This window comes from Pan troglodytes, chromosome 18 (genome assembly GCF_028858775.2).
Source record: "Pan troglodytes isolate AG18354 chromosome 18, NHGRI_mPanTro3-v2.0_pri, whole genome shotgun sequence".
NCBI classification, from domain to species: domain Eukaryota; kingdom Metazoa; phylum Chordata; class Mammalia; order Primates; family Hominidae; genus Pan; species Pan troglodytes.
Genome location: NC_072416.2, coordinates 66,883,915 through 66,902,279, shown reverse-complemented (window position 1 = coordinate 66,902,279; position 18,365 = coordinate 66,883,915). Strand labels below are relative to the sequence as shown.

The 18,365-nt window shown below is 41.6% G+C and overlaps 1 protein-coding gene across 3 annotated transcripts in view; it reads right to left on the bottom strand.

Moving 5' to 3' along the window:
• TANGO6 (transport and golgi organization 6 homolog) overlaps window positions 1-18,351 on the bottom strand; it is a 242,515-nt gene extending 224,164 nt beyond the window's left edge. For all 3 annotated transcript variants that reach the window (XR_010152398.1, XM_511059.9, XM_016930065.4), the window contains exons 1-2: window positions 18,157-18,351; window positions 1,595-2,235 (exon numbers count right to left, since the gene is read on the bottom strand). Coding sequence is in view for 2 of the 3 variants with exons in the window: in XM_511059.9 (XP_511059.2) it covers window positions 1,595-2,235; window positions 18,157-18,253 (738 nt within the window). In the remaining variant the exon portion in view is untranslated. The remainder of the gene's footprint in view (window positions 1-1,594; window positions 2,236-18,156) is intronic.
• Window positions 18,352-18,365: the final 14 nt, after the last annotated feature.

The following is an 18,365-nucleotide window of genomic DNA, read 5'->3' as shown; positions in this document are numbered from 1 at the left end:
CGGAGGTTGCAGTGAGCCAAGATTGTGCCACTGAACTCCAGCCTAGGTGACAGAGCAAGGCTCCGTCTCAAAAAATAATAATAATAATAAAAATAAAAAATTTAAAAAAAGATGTCTCCATCTATAAGCTATATCCTCCAACTTTGCCTTTATGAGCAATAGAGGTAACATTGTTTATCTCTCTTACTCTTCTTAACTCTCTTTTAATTCATTTGGAACTTGGGCAGCAAAGAGGGGGTACAATTTTGGGGTACCCTTGAGCCATAACAGTACAATTCTCCTTGGTGATTACTGCTCAGGGTCAAACAGTCAGGGTCCTGCCCATTACCATTTCACATACTGAGGTATGGGTTACTTAGAACACAGCTATTGGTGGGACTTTGTCCAGCTTCATAATGTACACCCAGCATGTTTCCCCTCTGTCAACTCCTTCTCTTGCCGTCCTACTTGGTTCTTTCTGTGTGTTTCCCTTTTCATTTCTCTCTCCTGCCTGAGATCCCTGGGCACAGTTTAGCCTCAGTAACAGTAATAAGACCTGTCAACCTGGGTCACACTACCTCAGGGAAGTGCAGGCAGGAGGTGCTGCTAGAAGTGTCAATACGCATAACCCTGCCGGAAAGAGGACGCACTCTGCTCCTATCACATAAAGGCCCCAGGGAGCTCAGAATTTCATGCCAACACTTGGATGATAGTGGCTTTTAGGCAAATGTTTATGAATGTAGGCAGGAGAGAGAAGAGAAAAGGAACAAGGACAACGATGACACAGGCAGGTGACAGAGAAACGAGAACATTGTGAAACCTGGCTGTGGAGGCTGGGGAATCACTGCGCCTGGGGGCCGCACTGACCCTTGAGACATTTACATCTTAACGGCTTCTGCTGGCCAGTGCCTATGCTGATGCCAGTGGTCCTCTCATGGCGGGGGTAGTGCTTCCTGCTGCATCATCCCTGTAAGTCTTATCTCCCCAGTCAGCATGTGAGTTATTTGAAGAAAAGGACCATGTCTTATGTGTCTACGATCTCCACAGCAACTTCTGTAGTCTGGATGCTCAACTGCTTATTGGACTGAGTGACAGTAAAAATGGGCATATACCCCTAACACCTAATAATAACAATGAAGATTGACAGAGTTCTGCAGTGTACCAGGTGCTCTATATGTGTTATTTCATTTAACCCTCCCAAGCATTTAATGAGGGAGCCATGATACTAATATCAGTAGGAATTATCACTACTAGAGATTGGGCCAGATACTTGACACACATTATCCTTAATCCTCACAACCACCTTCCGAGGCAGGTATTATGATACACATTTTATAGAAGAAGAAACAGAGGCTCAAAGAAAAACAGCCTGCTATAGCTGTTTCCCAAAATGACAAGGGACAGGTGAAATGGACTCTACAGGTGTGCAAAGGATGAGCACCCAATAAATGAAACCTGCGCCCACCCCCAAAAGATTCATTTATCCATTGGATATGCTTTGGCATATCCAGTTCTGAAGAACTAAGAGTTGCCTTTTATAACAACTATCCACAAATATATACACACATTCATACACACCCAATCTCTCCCTCTCTCTTTCTCAATGTATATTTACCTCTTCTGCAGGTGTTAGCAGTTTTCTTTTGGTTGGGCAGAATCCCAGTTGGCACAGACCTGCTGCGATATCCCCAAAGTGGTGGCAGAAGATCAAGCTCCCCAGAGATGTGTGCTGAGCAACATTCAGAAGGGCCTTGCAGCTGGTGTACAGTCTTCGAGTTGCATCGGGGGCAGCATCAAAACACACCACGTCTTGAACGACGGCACCAAACTCAGTTCTATATCTCAAAGGGACTCCAACACCAGGCATGAGATAGGGGCAGATACCCAAGGTAACTACAAACTGTAAAACAAACTGGACAGTCTTCTGTTGTGAGATACTAAGTGCATCGGGGCTCAGGGCAGGAGCAGCTTCCGGAGTCCTAGGGGTGGGTTTACCTGGATTGAAATTAGCTGCAAGGAGGATCATGGTTTCCTTCAAGCACAAAAGCAACAACAAGGTTTGAGAGGTAAAACTCCAAGTGACATCCACAGAGTTTTGTGGCCATTCTGCCTTATCAGCAATTTCATCTCTTAGGAGTTTCAGATTCTTCCACTGAGGATCCTTCAGAAACTTGTCCTCCAAAGCAGACAGGTTAGATTTTAAAGTAGCCAACAAGACATCATGTTTTGTGACCTGTAGTGAACTTGAGCCCGAGCCTTTTGAAGAAGAAAAAAAGGAGAGATTATACACATAGAAAACAAGCTGCACTTCCCCCTGTGGAATGCCCTGCCTACTCCAGTTCATCCTCGCAGGCCGGGCGCCACTGTCACTGGCTCTGGAAAGCCTCCCCCAGGGGTACCAACCCAGCCTATGAAGAATTTAAGACCACATTTTCTGCCTTCCCACAGCACTTTGCATGTAATTGGAGTAGTGTCCTAACGTTACAGTTCATCTAGTTTGTTTCTATTCCCCACATGTTTTTAGGGCAGAGACCAGGTCTTAATCATCTTACTGGGCTTAAATTGTAGCCAGAAAGAAATTTAAAAGCTGAACATTTACCATAGAACATGCACTCAGTCCAGCTGTTCTAGGTGCTGGGGATAAAGCACTGAACAGAACAAAGGCTCTGGCCAGGTGCGGCAGCTCATGCCTGTAATCCCAGCACTTTGGGAGGCCAAAGTGGGATGGTTGCATGAGCCTAGGAGTTCAAGACCAGCCTGGGCGACACAGTGAGACCCCATTTCTAAAACAACTAAAAGAATCAGCTGGCTATGGTGGTGAGTGCCTGTAGTCCCAGCTACTCAGGAGGCTGAGGTGGGAGGATCACTGGAGCCCAGGAAGTCGAGGCTGCAGTGAGCTGAGACTGCGCCACCACACTCTAGCCTGGGTGACAGAGCAAGACCCAGTCTCAAAAACAAAAAACAATAACAACAAAAAAACAGAACAAAGGCTCTTCCTCATGGAACTTACATTCTAGTGAGGAAGATCACAAAATACGGACACAGGGCTCAAACATTAATTTAACCACATCGTTTCCCCCCAGAATATGTATTTTCAACAGATATCTATTTCCTATCAAGTATGTTCTCTGACTACAATGGCATTAAGACAGAAAGTATTAACAACAAAACATCCAAAAAGCCTTAAATGTTTGGAAATTAAACAATGTACTTCTAAAATAATCTACGGTCAAAAAAGAAATTACAAGATTTCCAACTGAATGCTAACGAAAAACATCAATATTTGTTGGAAATAACTAAAGCAATGCTTATAGAGACATTTATAGCTGTAAAGCTTATATCAGAAAAGTAAAAAGGACCAGGCACAGTGCCTGAAATCTGTAGTCTCAGTACTTTGGGAGGCCAAGGCAGGAGGATCGCTTGAGCCCAGGAGTTTGAGATCAGCCTGGGCAATGTAGGGAGAGCCCGTCTCTAAAAACATTAAAAAAAAAATAGCCAAGTGTGGTGGTGCACACCTGTGGTCCCAGCTACTCAGGGGGCTGAGGTAGAGGGACTGCTTAAGCCTGGGATATAGAGGCTGCAGTGAAAGAAAAGAAAGAAGGTTTAAAGCATAACTGAGAAATTAATGAACATTATGCCAAAAACCAAACAATATACGTGAAATGAAAATATTCCTTGAAAAGTACAACTTATCAAAACTGTCACAAGACAAAAATAAAAACCCTAAATAACCCTATATGTATTAGATAGTTAAATTTGTTACCTAAAAATCTTCCGCTGGGCGCGGTGGCTCACGCCTATAATCCCAGCACTTTGGGAGGCTGAGGTGGGAGGACCACTTGAGGTCAGGAGTTGGAGACCAGCCTGGCCAACATGGTGAAACCCCATCTCTACCAAAAATACAAAAATTAATCGGGCATGGTAGCAGGCGCCTGTAATTCCAGCTACTCAGGAGGCTGAGGCAGGAGAATTGCTTGAACCCAGGAGGCAGAGGTTGCAGTGAGCAAAGATCGTGCCACTGCACTCCAGCCTGGGTGACAGAGTGAGACTCTGTTTCAAAAAAAAAAAAAAATCTTCCGAGAGATAAAATTTCAGGCCTAGATGGTTTCACTGATGAATCATTTAAGGAAGAAATAACATCAAGGTTACCCAAACTCTTTCAGAAAATAAAGAAGGAATATTGTTCAATTTATTTTGAGAGGTCATTAGAACACTCATCCCAAAACCTGACCCTGATAAAATCACAAAAAAGAAAATTACTGATCAATATCCCTCATTAATCTAAACTTAATAATCCTTACTTAAAAATCTAAACTTATAAAATAGTACACATGGCAAACAAGCATATGAAAAGATGCCCAATATCATATGTCATTAGGGAAATGCAAATTAAAACAACAGCCAGATACCATTATATACCTATTAGAATGGCCAAAATCCAGGACACTGACAACATTAAATGCTGACAAGGATGTGGAGCAACAGGAACTCTCATTCATTGCTGGTGGGAATGCAAAATAGTATAGCCACTTTGGAAGACAGTTTGGCAGTTTCTTACAAAGTTAAACATACGATCCAGCAATTGTGCTCCTGGGTATTTATCCAAATGAGTTGAAAACTTATGTTCACACAAAAAAACTTCATATGTATGTTTACAGTAGCTTTATTTATAATTACCAAAAAACTGGGAGCAACCAAGATGATCTTCAAAAGGTAAAAGGATTTTTTTTTTAGAAAGAAAAAAAAAAAGAATGGATAAACTGTGCTACACTCAGACAATAGAATATTAATCAGTGATAAAAAGAAATAAGCTATCAAGCCACAAAAGACATGGAGGACCCTTAAATGCATAATTCTAAGTGAAAGAAGCCAGTCTGAAGAGCTGTATTCTGTATAATTCCAACTACATGACATTCTGGAGGAGGCAAAACTATAGAGACAGTAAAAAGATCAGGAGTAGCCAAGAGATCAGGGATGGGGCAGGAAAGAATATGTGGAGCATGGTTTTTGTTTTTGTTTTTGTTTTTTATTTGAGACAGTCTCGCTCTGTCGCCCAGGCTGGAGTGCAGCGGTGCGATCTTGGCTCACTGCAAACTCCGCCTCCTGGGTTCAGGCCATTCTCCGGCCTCAGCCTCCCGAGTAGCTGGGACTACAGGGGCCCGCCACCATGCCTGGCTAATTTTTTGTATTTTTAGTAGAGATGGGGTTTCACCGTGTTAGCCAGGACGGTCTCGATCTCCTGACCTCGTGATCGGCCCACCTCGGCCTCCCAAAGTGCTGGGATTACAGGCATGAGCCACCGCGCCTGGCCAAGGAAGCATGGTTTTTTAGGGAGGTGAAACTATACTGTATGAGACTATAATGATGGATATATGATATTATGCATTTGTCAAAACTCATAAAATTATATAACACAAACAGTGAACCCTAATATAAACTATGACTTCAGTTAATAACAATGTATCAACATTGGTTTATCAGTTGTAACAAATGTAGTACACTAATGCAAGATGTTAATGGGGAAACTAGGTTTGGGGTAGGGAAGGGAGTATATGGGAACTCTGTACTTTCTGCTCAAATTTTCTATAAACCAAAAGCTGTTCTAAAAAACGGAATCTATTAATAACTTTTAAAAATGCTTAAATATTAGCAAATCAAACGCAGTGATATAGAAAAGAATAATACTTCATTACCAAGTGTGGTTTATGCCAGGAATACATAGTTGGCTTAACACTTGACACTCAATCAGTGTGATTCATCTTATTAACAGTATAAGGAGAAAACCCACGTGATCATTTCAACAAACGCAGAAAAAGCATTTGACAAAATTCAACACCCGTTCATGACACAAATTAAGAATAAAAGGGGACTTCTACGATCTGATAAAGGGTATCCACGGACAAACCTACAGTTACCATCATACTTAGTGGTGAAGTAAAATAAACACAGGATGTCTATTCTCACTTCTATTCAACATATTACTGAAAATCTTTGTCATTGAAATAGGTCAAAAGCAGCAATAAAAGACATACAAGAGCAGAAAGGAAGAAGCAAAATTGTTTATATTCACAGATGGAATCATTGTTTATGTAAAAAGCCCTAAGGACTCTATAAAACAACTACTAGAACTAATAAATTAATTTAGCAAGTTCACAGAATACAAGCAATAAAACAAAAATTAAAAAACAAAAAAAGACATTTTATTTTATATTTGCAGCAAAAATGAGAAAATGAAATTTAATTTTTTTTTTTTTGAGACTGAGTCTTGCTCTGTCAAGGCTGGAGTGCGGTGGCACAATCTCAATTCACTGCAACCTCCACCTCCCAGGTTCAAGAGATTCTCCTGCCTCAGCCTCCTGAATAGCTGGGATTACAGGCACCCGTAATCATGCTTGGTTAATTTTTTTGTATTTTTAGTAGAGATCGGGTTCCACCATGTTGGCCAGGCTGGTCTCAAACTCCTGACCAGGTGATCCACCTGCCTCAGCCTCCCAAAGTGCTGGGATTACAGGCATGCACCACCATGCCCGGCTGAAATTTAAAACTTTTTTTTTTTGAGACAGTTTTGTTTTGTCTCCCAGGCTGGAGTGCAGTGGTGCAATCTTGGCTCACTGCAAGCTTTGCCTCCTGGGTTCAAGCAATTCTCGTGCCTCAGCCTCCCCAGTAGCTGGGACTACAGGCGCATGCCACCACACCCGGGTGATCTCTTGTATTTTAGTAGAGATGGGGTTTCACCATGTTGCCCAGGCTGGTCTCAAACTCCTGAGCTCAGGTGATCCATCTGCCTTGGCCTCCCAAAGTGCTGGCATTACAGGTGTGAGCCACCACGCCTGGCCTAAAACTTTAATTTAGGATAAATTTAACACAAAATATACAAACTCTCTACACTGAAAACTTGCTGAGAAATTTTTTATGTTTTATTTTTTTTTGAGACGGAACTTCATTCTTGTCACCCAGGCTGGAGTGCAATGGCGGATCTCAGCTCACTGCAACCTCCACTTCCCAGGTTCAAGCGATTCTCCTGCCTCAGCCTCCCAGGTAGCTGGGTAGTTGCAGTAAGCTGAGATCACGCCATTGGACTCCAACCTGGGTGACAGAGCAAGACTCTGTCTTGGAAAAAAAAAAAGAAAAAAGATGGCAATTGTCCATAAATTGATCTATAAAGTCAACGCAATTACAATAAGAATCTCATCAGACCTTTTTGCAGAAATTGACAAACTGATTAAAAAATTTATATAGAAACCTATAAGACCCAGAACACTCAAGAACAATGTTAGAGAACTTATACTACCCAACTTACTATAGAACTACAGAAATTAAAGACAATGTGGTACTGGCATAAGGACTGTTAGGTAGATTGATAAAACAGAATTGGGAACCCAGAAACAGTCCCACACTTATATGGCTATTTGATCTTCAACAAAGATATGAGATCAATACAACTGGGAAAGAAAATTCCTTTACCAAATGAGGTTGGAACAACTGGATATCCACATGGGGAAAAAAAAAAAAAAAAAACTTTGACCTTTAATTCACACCACACACCAAAATTAACCCAAAACAGATCATAAATACAAAATCTAAACTATAAAACTTCTGGAAGAAAACACAGAAGAAAGTCTTTTATGATCCTAGAGTAGACAACAATTTCTTGTTTTTTGTTTTATTTTGGTTTGTTTCTTTTCTTTTTTTGCAACAGGGTCTTGCTCTGTCACCCAGGCTGGAGTGCAGTGGCCTGATTCCAGCTCACTGCAGCCTTAATCTCCCAGGTTCAAGTGATCCTCCTGTCTCAGCTCCCTAGTAGCTAGGATTACAATTGTGTGCCACCATGCTTGACTAATTATTTATAGAGATGAGGTCTCACTATGTTGCCCAGGCTGGTCTTGAACTCCTATGCTTAAGCAATCCTCCCGCCTCTGCCTCTTAAAGTGCTGGGATTATAGGTGTGAGCCACTGTGCCCAGACAGAATTCTTAAAACATAAAAAGCATGAGCCAAAAGGAAAAAAACTGGACTTCATCAAAATTTAAAACTTATTTTCAAAATATACAGTTCTGAAAATGAAAAGGCAAGCCACAGATAGGGAGAAAATGTTTGCAGTACATATATATGACAAACGCATTGATCCTGAATATATGAAGAACAGTTTACAGCTCAATAAAACAAACTATTTTTTTAAAAAATGGACAATTATTCGGATACTTCAAAAAAGAAGTTATTCAAATGACCAAATGCATATGAAAAGATGCTCAATATCATTAATTATTAGGGAAATGAAAATTAAAACCACAATGAGATACCACTACATACACTGGAATGGTTAAAATTTACAAAGATTGACACTACCAAATGACGTGAAGCAACTGGAACTCTCATACACTGTTGGCAGAAGTATGACATGATCAAAGCTCAGTTGGTCTGGCAGTTTCTTAGAAAACCAAACATATACCTACCCTATAATCCAGCAATTCCACTCTAACATACTTGTCCAAGAAAAATTAATACACAATATACATTTTCATAACAAAGACTTGTACAAGAATGTTCATAGCAGCACTATTCATAATACCCCAAAACTGGAAACAGCCCATATAGCCAAAAAGATGTTTCTTGTTTATATTAAATTCTAGAATAGGCAAAACTAATCTACGGGTTAAAAAACCTAGAACCAGTTATCTCTAGGGGAGCAGGAGTGGGAAATGATTGTGAAAGGGCAGAAGGGAACTTTCTGGGATAATAGTAATGATGCATATCTGTTTTTAGTTTAGGTTTCTTTTTTTTTTCCTTTTCTCACCTGGAAGTAACAATGTGTATCTTGACAGGGGTTTCAATGACAAAAGTATATGCTTTTTTTTTTTTTTTTTTTAGACAGAGTCTCGCTCTGTCACCCAGGCTGGAGTGCAGTGGTGCGATCTCAGATCACTGCAAACCCTGTCTCCTGGGTTCAAGTGATTCTCATGCCTCAGCCAAGTACATGCATTTTTAAAACTCACTGAATGATGTATGCATTATTTGTGCATTTCAATGTATATAAATTTTACCTAAAACAAATGAACTACAAAAAACCCAAATAAATATTAAACTCTAGTTAATGTTATAATGCTGAAGTGTTTATGGCTAAAATGTACTGATATCTGCAACTTACTTTGAATGCATCAAAAAAAGAGAAAACATGAGTTGATGTATGGATAAATGGATAGAAATGTGATCAAGCAAATATAATAAAATGTGAATTGTGGAATCTAAATGATGTGTATAAGGGTGTTCGCCATATAATTCTTTCAACTTTTCTTTTTTTCTTTTTCTTTTTGAGACGGGGATCTCGCTCTGTCACCCAGGCTGGGGTGCAGAGATGCAATCACAATTCACTGTACCTTTGATTCTTGGGCTCAAGCAGTCCTCCCATCTCAGCCTCTCCAGTAGCTGGGACCACAGTTGCATACTACCCCACCTGACTAATTTTTTCATCTATTGTAGAGATGTGGGGGTCTCACTATGTTGCCCAGGCTGGTCTTGACCTCCTGGGCTCAAGCAATCCTCCCGCCTCAGCCTCCCCAAAGTGTTGGGATTACAGGCATGAGCTACTGCACCTGGCCACGAGCTTTTCTATTTGTTTAGAAAACCATAATAAAATTTTGAAAATATATATGGACATCAGCCAGGTCAAATAAACTAAATTTTTTTTTTGAAAATATAAATACAAGCAACAGACCTCAAAACTAAAGCTAATATACCTTCTAAGAAACAAATTAGAAGGAATCAAAATGTAATTGATAATAACTATGTCCAATACTGCATGATTTATAATAGTGTAAAATTAGAAATGCATGTCCCATAACAGGTGTTTGTTGAGTAAATTATGGTCTAATTCTATCTAACATACTATATGTATGTGAAGTACTTATTTTGTTTATTGTTTATTGTCTTTCTACCAACTAGAATCAAAGCACCTAGAAAACAGGGGTATTGATTTGTTTTGTTCACTGCTGTATTCTCTTTGCCTGGAACAAAGCCTGACAAGTAAAAGCTGTTTAATAAATTGTTGTTGAATGAATAAACAATGGAATATTTTGTAGCCATTAAATGCTGAACATTATTTAATGACATGTTCATAATATATTCGAATGTGAACAAAGAGTATAAAACATTACATGAGCAAAAGATACAGACAGTTTATAGGAAAAGAAATGCAAATGGCCCTTAAACATGAACATATGATCAATCTTGCTCATAATGAGAAAAGTAAATTAAAGTTATACTGAAATATCACTTTCCATCTATCGAACTGGCTAAAATCCAGAAGTTTTATAACACATTCTGTAGCAAGTCTGTGAGGAAACACACACTCTCATACATTGTTGGTAGGAACTAAAATGGTACATCCCCAAGGACAGAAAGTTGGCAATATCTAGCAAAATTACATAGGCACTTCCCTTTGGCCCAGCAATCCCACTTTTAGGAATCTATCCTATAGATACACAGGCAAACAATGCAAAATTACGTATTTACAAGACTATTCATTGCAGTACTTCTTAAATTAGCAAAAGACTTGAAAACAACCCAAATGTCCACTAGTAGAGAACTGGTTGAATAAACTATGCAGCTATAAAAGAGAAAACGGAAGATTTATATGTACCATCATGTACCGATCGCTAAGACACTAAATTTAAAAAGTAAGATGCAGGCCGGGCGTGGTGGCTCATGCCTGTAATCCCAGCACTTTGGGAGGCCGAGGTGGGCGGATCACAAGGTCAGGAGTTCGAGGCCAGCCTGACCAACATGGTGAAACCCTGTCTCTACTAAAAATAAAAAAATTAGCCAGGTGTGGTGGCAGGCACCTGTAATCCCAGTTACTCGGGAGGCTGAGGCAGGAGAATCGCTTGAACCTGGGAGACGGAGGTTGCAGTGAGCCGAGATTGCGCCACTGCACTCCAGCCTGGGAGACAGAGCGAGACTCCATCTCAAAAATAAAAATAAAAATAAAAATAAAATTAAAAGACACAGAAAAAAATATATATAGTATGCTACCTTTTGTGTAAAAATGGGAATGAATATGAAATCATAGATTATTTGCATGTCTTTTCAAAAAAGAAGCAATTTAAGAATAAATTTAAAGCTAATTAAAATAAGTCATCTACAGAGAGAGGGAGAGAGCAGAGGAGGAAACATGGATAACTGTATCTAATTTTATTAGTTTTAGAGCACAACAGATGTTTTTCATAGTTAAAAAAAATTAAATCAAAAAGAAAATGCAAAACAATTCCTAAAAATGAAAAACAAACCAATGAACCAATGAACCAAATTCTGTGCTCTATGTCAAAGGTCACCAAACTATGATCTGCAGTCCAAATCTGGCCCACCAACTGTTTTCATGAATAAGGTTTTACTGGAACACAGTTATGCCCATTTACATATAGTCTATGGCTGCTTTAGAGATACAGTGACAGAGTTGAGTAGTTACAACAGAGACCATATGGGCCGCAAAGCTCAAAATATTTACTATCTGGTCCTTCAGAGAAAAAGTTTACTAACTCCTACTCTATATTAAGTTAGCAGCATAACCACACAGAAAATTATTTTAAGAGACTTGAAATAAAGAATTTTGTATATCCTGAGAACAAAAACCAAACAAAAACCCCTTAAACAGTGGTTTTCTAGTGGTAATGTTGGATTTGTTCTTTGAAAAGATTATAGACCTGGATGAGTATGTATTGTGTGATTACACATTTTATATAATGTGTGATTATATATTTATATATGTATGGGTATGTATACATGCACATATATAATACATTAATTTCATTAGGAACCAATATTCTCAGATAAAAGAAATACAAATATAAAAATATAAAATATAGGATAAAAGAACAGCTAGAGGCCGGACGCAGTGGCTCATACCTGTAATCCCAGCACTTTGGGAGGCTGACGTGGGTGGATCACGAGGTCAGGAGTTCGAGACCAGACTGGTCAACATAGTGAAACCCCATCTCTACCAAAAATACAAAAATTAGCCGGGCTTGGTGGCACATGCCTGTAGTCCCAGCTACTTGGGAGGCTGAGGCAGGATAATCGCTTGAACCTGAGAGGCGGAGGCTGTGGTGAGCGGAGACTGAGCCACTGCACTCCAGCCTGGACAACAGAGCAAGATTCTGTCTCAAAAAAAAAAAAAAGAACCGCTAGAAAGACAAATATGTAATCAAGCAATTACAGTAAAATTGTAACTATAGAATGAAGGTCATGGTATCTTCACTGTAAAAGTTCTTCAACTTTTCTGTCAGCTTCATAATTTCAAATTTTCATAATGAAATGTTAGAAAAAATTTATAAAATAAAAAAATCCATTCTATTTCATTTCAATTGGAAATACTGGTAAGAACTCAAGATTTATTTTCATTTTCTAAAAACCCACATATTTCCAAGCTCTAATCCTTCAAAAAGTCTGAAAGCAATGACAATTTCTTTTTCCTTTTCATTTTTTTTTTTTTTTTGAGACAGGGTCTCACTCTGTCACCCAGGCTGGAGTGCAGTGGTATAATCATAGTCCACTGCACCCTCAAACTCCGGGGCTCAGCTGATCCTCCTATCTTAGCCTCCAAAGCATCGGGGACCACAGGCATGTGCCATCATGCCCAGCTAATTTCTGTATTTTGTTTTTTTTAATTTCTGTATTTTTTGTACAGACAGTGTTTTACTATGTAGCCCAGGGTAGTCTTGAACTCCTGGGCTCAAGCAATCTGCCCACTTCAGCCTCCCAAAATGCTGCGATTACAGGTATGAGCCACCACATCCAGCCAATGATAATTTCTTTTTTTTTGAGACAGGGTCTCACTTTGTCGCCCAGGCTGGAGTGTAGTTGCGCAGTCTCGGCTCACTGCCACCTCCGCCTCAGGGGCTCAAGCAGTTCTCCTGCCTCAGCCTCCAAGTAGCTAGGATTACAGGAGCCCACCATAGCACTCGGCTAATTTTTGTATTTTTAGTAGAGACAGGGTTTCGCCATGTTGGTCAAGCTGGTCTCGAACTCCTGATCTCAAGTGATCCACCCACCTCGGCCTCCCAAAGTGCTGGGATTATAGGCGTTAGCCACTGCACTCGGCCCATAATTTCAATAGCAATGAATATCCTGTGTCCACATTGCGGTTGCTAAATACCACTTCTCCTTAGAGAGAGTTGTTTTCAAAAATGGGGCAGGAAATACCTCAGATGAGCCTGGGATATCTTCTGCTTGAGAGCAAGGAGTCGATCAAAGACTATCATGGTCATGTCAAAAATCCCAAGAGCCAGTCGGAAATGGTTCCCAGAGGCCAAAAATGGGAAATTTGATTAAGAACAAGGAATACAATAATTGAAACATCAAATACATAAAATCTATGATTCATAATACAACAAAAAAGATCACTTCATTGGTTACCTTTGGAGGTTGCTAAGACACTAATTTATTATTCTGAAAATTGGTCAATAAAGGAACAGAATGATTCTAACTATATTAAAATATATTCGTGTTTATATGCACAGAAAAGGGTCTCAAAGTTTTAATACCTTGAGGTTTTAATAGTGGTGATCTCTGGGTGATAGGGTTAGAGGTAGGATTTTTCTTTTTACCTAATTATAGTTTCAATTTTTTTTTACAATAAATATGTATTGTCTCTGCACTAGAAGTTATTTTAGGGTTATAAAACAGCATGTGGCATATGAGATCATTTTTGTAAAAAGGAAAAATAATATGCTCTGAATTGCTAATAGTGGTACCCTCTGGGTAGTGAAATTAAGGTAATTTTAATTTTCTTCTTTTTGGTTTCTCTATATTTAAAAAATCTTTGCTATAATATTTTTTATAGAAGTAAAAACATTACTTCTATTTTTAAAAAAGAATAAAAGGAAAGCTGTCACAGTGACATCCCTGTAGTCCCAGCTAGCTGGGAGGCTGACGTAGAAGCATCACCCAAGCCCAGAAGTTTGAGGCTGCAGTGTACTATGATCACATCTGTGAATAGTCACTGTACTCCAGACTACCGGCGCATGCCACCACGCCCAGCTAATTTTTGTATTTTTAGTAGAGACGGGGTTTCGCCATGTTGGCCAGGCTGGTCTCGAACTCCTGACCTCGGGAGATCCACCCGTCATGGCCTCCCAAAGTGCTAGGATTACAGGTGTGAGCTATCGCGCTCAGCCTGCAATATTCTTCTAGGACTTTCCAGGACAAGTGTTCTGACCCACTGGCATGAATATCTGGTTCCTTTGGCTAATGTATACCTCAAATGGAAATGAGTGTTATTTCCCTCTTGTTGCCACTAACCATTAAGATCACTAACCAACCTCTAAATGACTTCCTGTGGCATAAGATCTTCGAACCCAAACATGTAACACAAAGAAAGTGATTTAAAACAAAAGCTCTTACTGAAGTTTTTCCAGAGCCCCTTTAATGAAGTAGTCTTCTCTGCCCTCTACTGGTGATGAAAATAACATCTACTTGGAAATAAATTGGAGGCATTTCCATAAAGTAGCAGTTCCTAGTACGCTATGGGGACCTGGCTTGCCGGGGGTTCCCAAGACCCTCTCAGGGGGTCTGCAAGGTCAAAACCATTTCATAATAATACTAGGTCATGATGTGCCTTTTATATTCTCAAGAATGTACTATGAGGCTTATTGATATGAATTCTGATTTCATATTGCAACAAATCTTTAATATATTACCTCTTTGGCAGGGCGCGGTGGCTCACGCCTGTAATCCCAGCACTTTGGGAGGCTGAGGTGGGCAGATCACTTGAAGTCAGGAGTTCGAGACCAGCCTGACCAACGTAGAGAAACCCCATCTCTACTAAAAATACAAAATTAGCAGGGCATGGTGGCGCATGTCTGTAATCCCAGCTACTCGGGAGGCTGAGGCAGGAGAATCGCTTGAATCCGGGAGGCGGAGGTGGCAATGAGCCGAGATCACGCCACTGCATTCCATCCTGGGCAACAAGAGCGAAACTCCGCCACACACAAAAAAAAAGGTATTACCTCTTGTTGAGTTTCTCGATACTTTTTTCCCCACACAATTCATGCAGAGATTATCTTGTTGAGCTTTAGAATTGTATAAAAGAAGACCGGACGTGGTGGCTCACATCTGTAATCCCAGCACTTCGGGAGGCCGAGGCGGGAGGATTACGAAGTCATGAGTTCCAGACCAGCCTGGCCAATATGGTGAAAACCTGTCTCAACTAAAAAAAAAAAAAAAAAGAAAATTAGCCAGGCACAGTGGCATGCGCCTGTTGTCCCAATTAGTCGGGAGGCTGAGGCAGGAGAATTGCTTGAACCCGGGAGGCGGAGGTTGCAGTGAGCCGAGATCGCACCACTGCACTCCAGCTTGGGCGACAGAGCAAGACTCCGTCTAAAAAAAAAAAAAAAGAAAGAATCGTATAAAAGAATGTACATAATTATTTGAAAAGGTGATTGAACTCTCCTCCCTTTTCCAGTTACATATCTATGTGAGTCTAGGTTTTCTTCATGTACTTCAGTCAAAACAACCTATCATGACAGACTGGAGAAGCAGATATGAAAATCCAGCTGACTTCTTGAGGTTGGGCACGGTGGCTCGCGCCTGTAAGCCTAATCCTAGTACTCTGGGAGGTCAAGGCAGGCAGATCACCTGAGGTCAGGAGTTCGAGACTCGCCTGGCCAACATGGTGAAACGCCGTCTCTATTAAAAGTACAAAAAATTAGCCGGGCGTGTGGCGCATGCCTGTAATCCCAGCTACTCGGGAGGCTGAGGTAGGAGAATCGCTTGAACCTGGGAGGTGGAGGTTGCAGTGAGCTGAGATTGCGCCACTGCACTCCAGCCTGGGCAACAAGAGCGAAATTCCATCTCAAAAAATAATAAAAGTACAAAAATTAGCCAGGCATGGTGGTGGGTGCCTATAGTCCCAGCTACAAGGGAGGCTGAGGCATGAGAATTGCTCGAACCCGGGAGGTGGGGGTTCCGGCGAGTCAAGATCATGCCACTGCACTCCAGCCTGGGTGATGGAGTGAAACTCTGTCTCAAAAAAAAAAACAAAAAACAACAAAAAAAATAGGGTCTTACTCTGTCACCCAAGGCTGGAGCACACTAGTGTAATCGTGGTTCACCACAGCCTAGACTTGGACCTCTCAGGCTCAAGCAATCCTCCCATCTCAGCCTCCCCAGTAGCTGGGACCACAGGCGTGTAGTACCATGCCTGGCCAATTTTTTAATTTTTTGTAGACACAGAGTATCACTATGTTACCCAGTCTGGTCTCAAACTCCTGGGATCCTGCCTCAGCCTCCCAAAGTGCTGGGATTACAGGTATGGCCCACCTCGCCCAGCCACTACAGATATTTTTAAATTCCCTAAGCAGCTAATATGATAAAATAGTAGACAGATTCATATAATATATAAGACTACATGTACAAAATAATATAATTTCACGAACTAATTCCTCTTCAAATAGGAATGCTTGAATTTCTGTAAATTAAACGAGTACATATATGTGTACTCCACCACATACTCATAGAGATTAGAGAGTCTTCTATAAATGAAGCATAATATACATGTTTCATAACAGATGATTACTTTCAGGATTTTTGCTTATTTAAACGTGTTCTCAGTCATACAATAGAGAGTTGCAGGCCAGGTGTAGTGGCTCAGGCCTGTAATCCCAGCACTTTGGGAGGCCAAGGCAGGCAGATCACTTGAGGTCAGGAGTTCGAGACCAGCCTGGCCAACATGGCAAAACTCCGTCTCTACTAAAAAGACAAAAATTAGCTGGGCATGGTGGTGCGCACCTGTAATCCCAGCTACTCAGGAGGCTGAAGCAGGAGAATCGCTTGAACCTGGGAGGCAGAGGTTGCAGTGAGCCGAGATTGTGCCACTGCACTCCAGCCTGGGCAACAGAGTGAGACCTCATCTCAAAAAAAAAAAAAAAAAAGAGTTGCCGTTACAAGACAAGTGACCTCTCGATTAGCAACTTAAAATTCTATTTTGCAGTCTGACTCTTAATTGAGACAATGTAGCATATTTACCATACTTTTAGTGGAAATAACCTAAATTCAAATTCTGCCACTTACTAGTCTGACATTAGGCAATTTCCAATGTACCTGAACCTTGGTCCTTCATCCGTAAAAATTGAATACAAGTAGTACCGATCCCAGGGGATCGTAATGAGGATTAAATGATGTGTATGTAAACAGCCTACTATGGGGACTGATACTTAGTAGGCACTCATTTACTAATATTAGTAACTTGTGTTCACTTCCCGCTGGTGTGGTGTAATGTTTGCAGAAGTTTTCGCAGTTTTGAGTATAAAATCTGAGACTGGGAGGTGATCCCCTTTGGCCTTTCATGTGCCCTTGCTAATTCTACAGATCCCTTCCCATCCCTTCCCCCAAATATACACCCCAGTGATAAGTAGAGCTCTATCTTCCACGTCCTTTCCAAAAGCTCCAGATAACATCAGAGCCCCTATACTGAACAATTTGTCTGATTCTGAGAAGGGGGTTCAGTAGATCTCGGGCCTAGGTCCGTGTTCTGCCCCTAATTTGACCACGTGATCTTGGACAGGTTACTTAATTTCTTCAGTGAGCCTTGGGTGTCCTCAGTCGCAAAAGGAGTAGCAGCTTCAACCACTCCCAATGTCCCTTCAGATTTTAGACTGGGAAGAAACTGTCCACGCACCACAAAGATTAAAAGCGCCTGGAAACCCCTAAATACTCTCCCCAAACCCATTTCAAACGTCACTGCTTCCGATGTCTGGACTTCTTGGCATTTCGTACAAATCTCAAGGGTCCATGCTGGCCCCTGCGCCCTCACGCGGCTAGGACCTCACATTTCTACGTCGCCGGCGCCCTACCCTCTCTGGAGCTGGGTCCATATCCCCTTCCCAAGAGCGCTGCAGTAAGCACTGAATGAAATAACGGCCCCGCCTGACAGAGCCCAGCACAAGGCAAATGCTCAAGAGATGTTGGCTAATATCAGCAGTCAAGGGATCCCGCGCCCTCCTTGAGCCTCGGTTTCCTCAAGAACGTAATGAGGACGGGCACAGACAATGCTCAAAGCCCCCAGCAGCGGGCGGAGGGTCCCGAGGCGGGCCTAAGGGGCGCACGCTGCGGAAGGCAGGGCAGCCCCGGAAGCCGGGCGGCCCTGAGAGTCCCGGGTCCAGCCCGGCGCGGAGATGCGTCCTCTCACCTCCCGGGCTCAGCAGCAGCTTCAATGCCTCCAAAATCCGATCCAGACCGCATGTCTCCTGAGCCCCGCTGCCCACGGCCTGTCCTGGGGCCGCCATGACTGGAGTGTAACACCACGCTCGCGACCCGCTCAGGCGCCTCGGCAGGGCGCCGCCGCCGCCATGTTAAGTGTGGCAGAAAGCGCTGGGCACACTATGGGGCGGGGCCTGC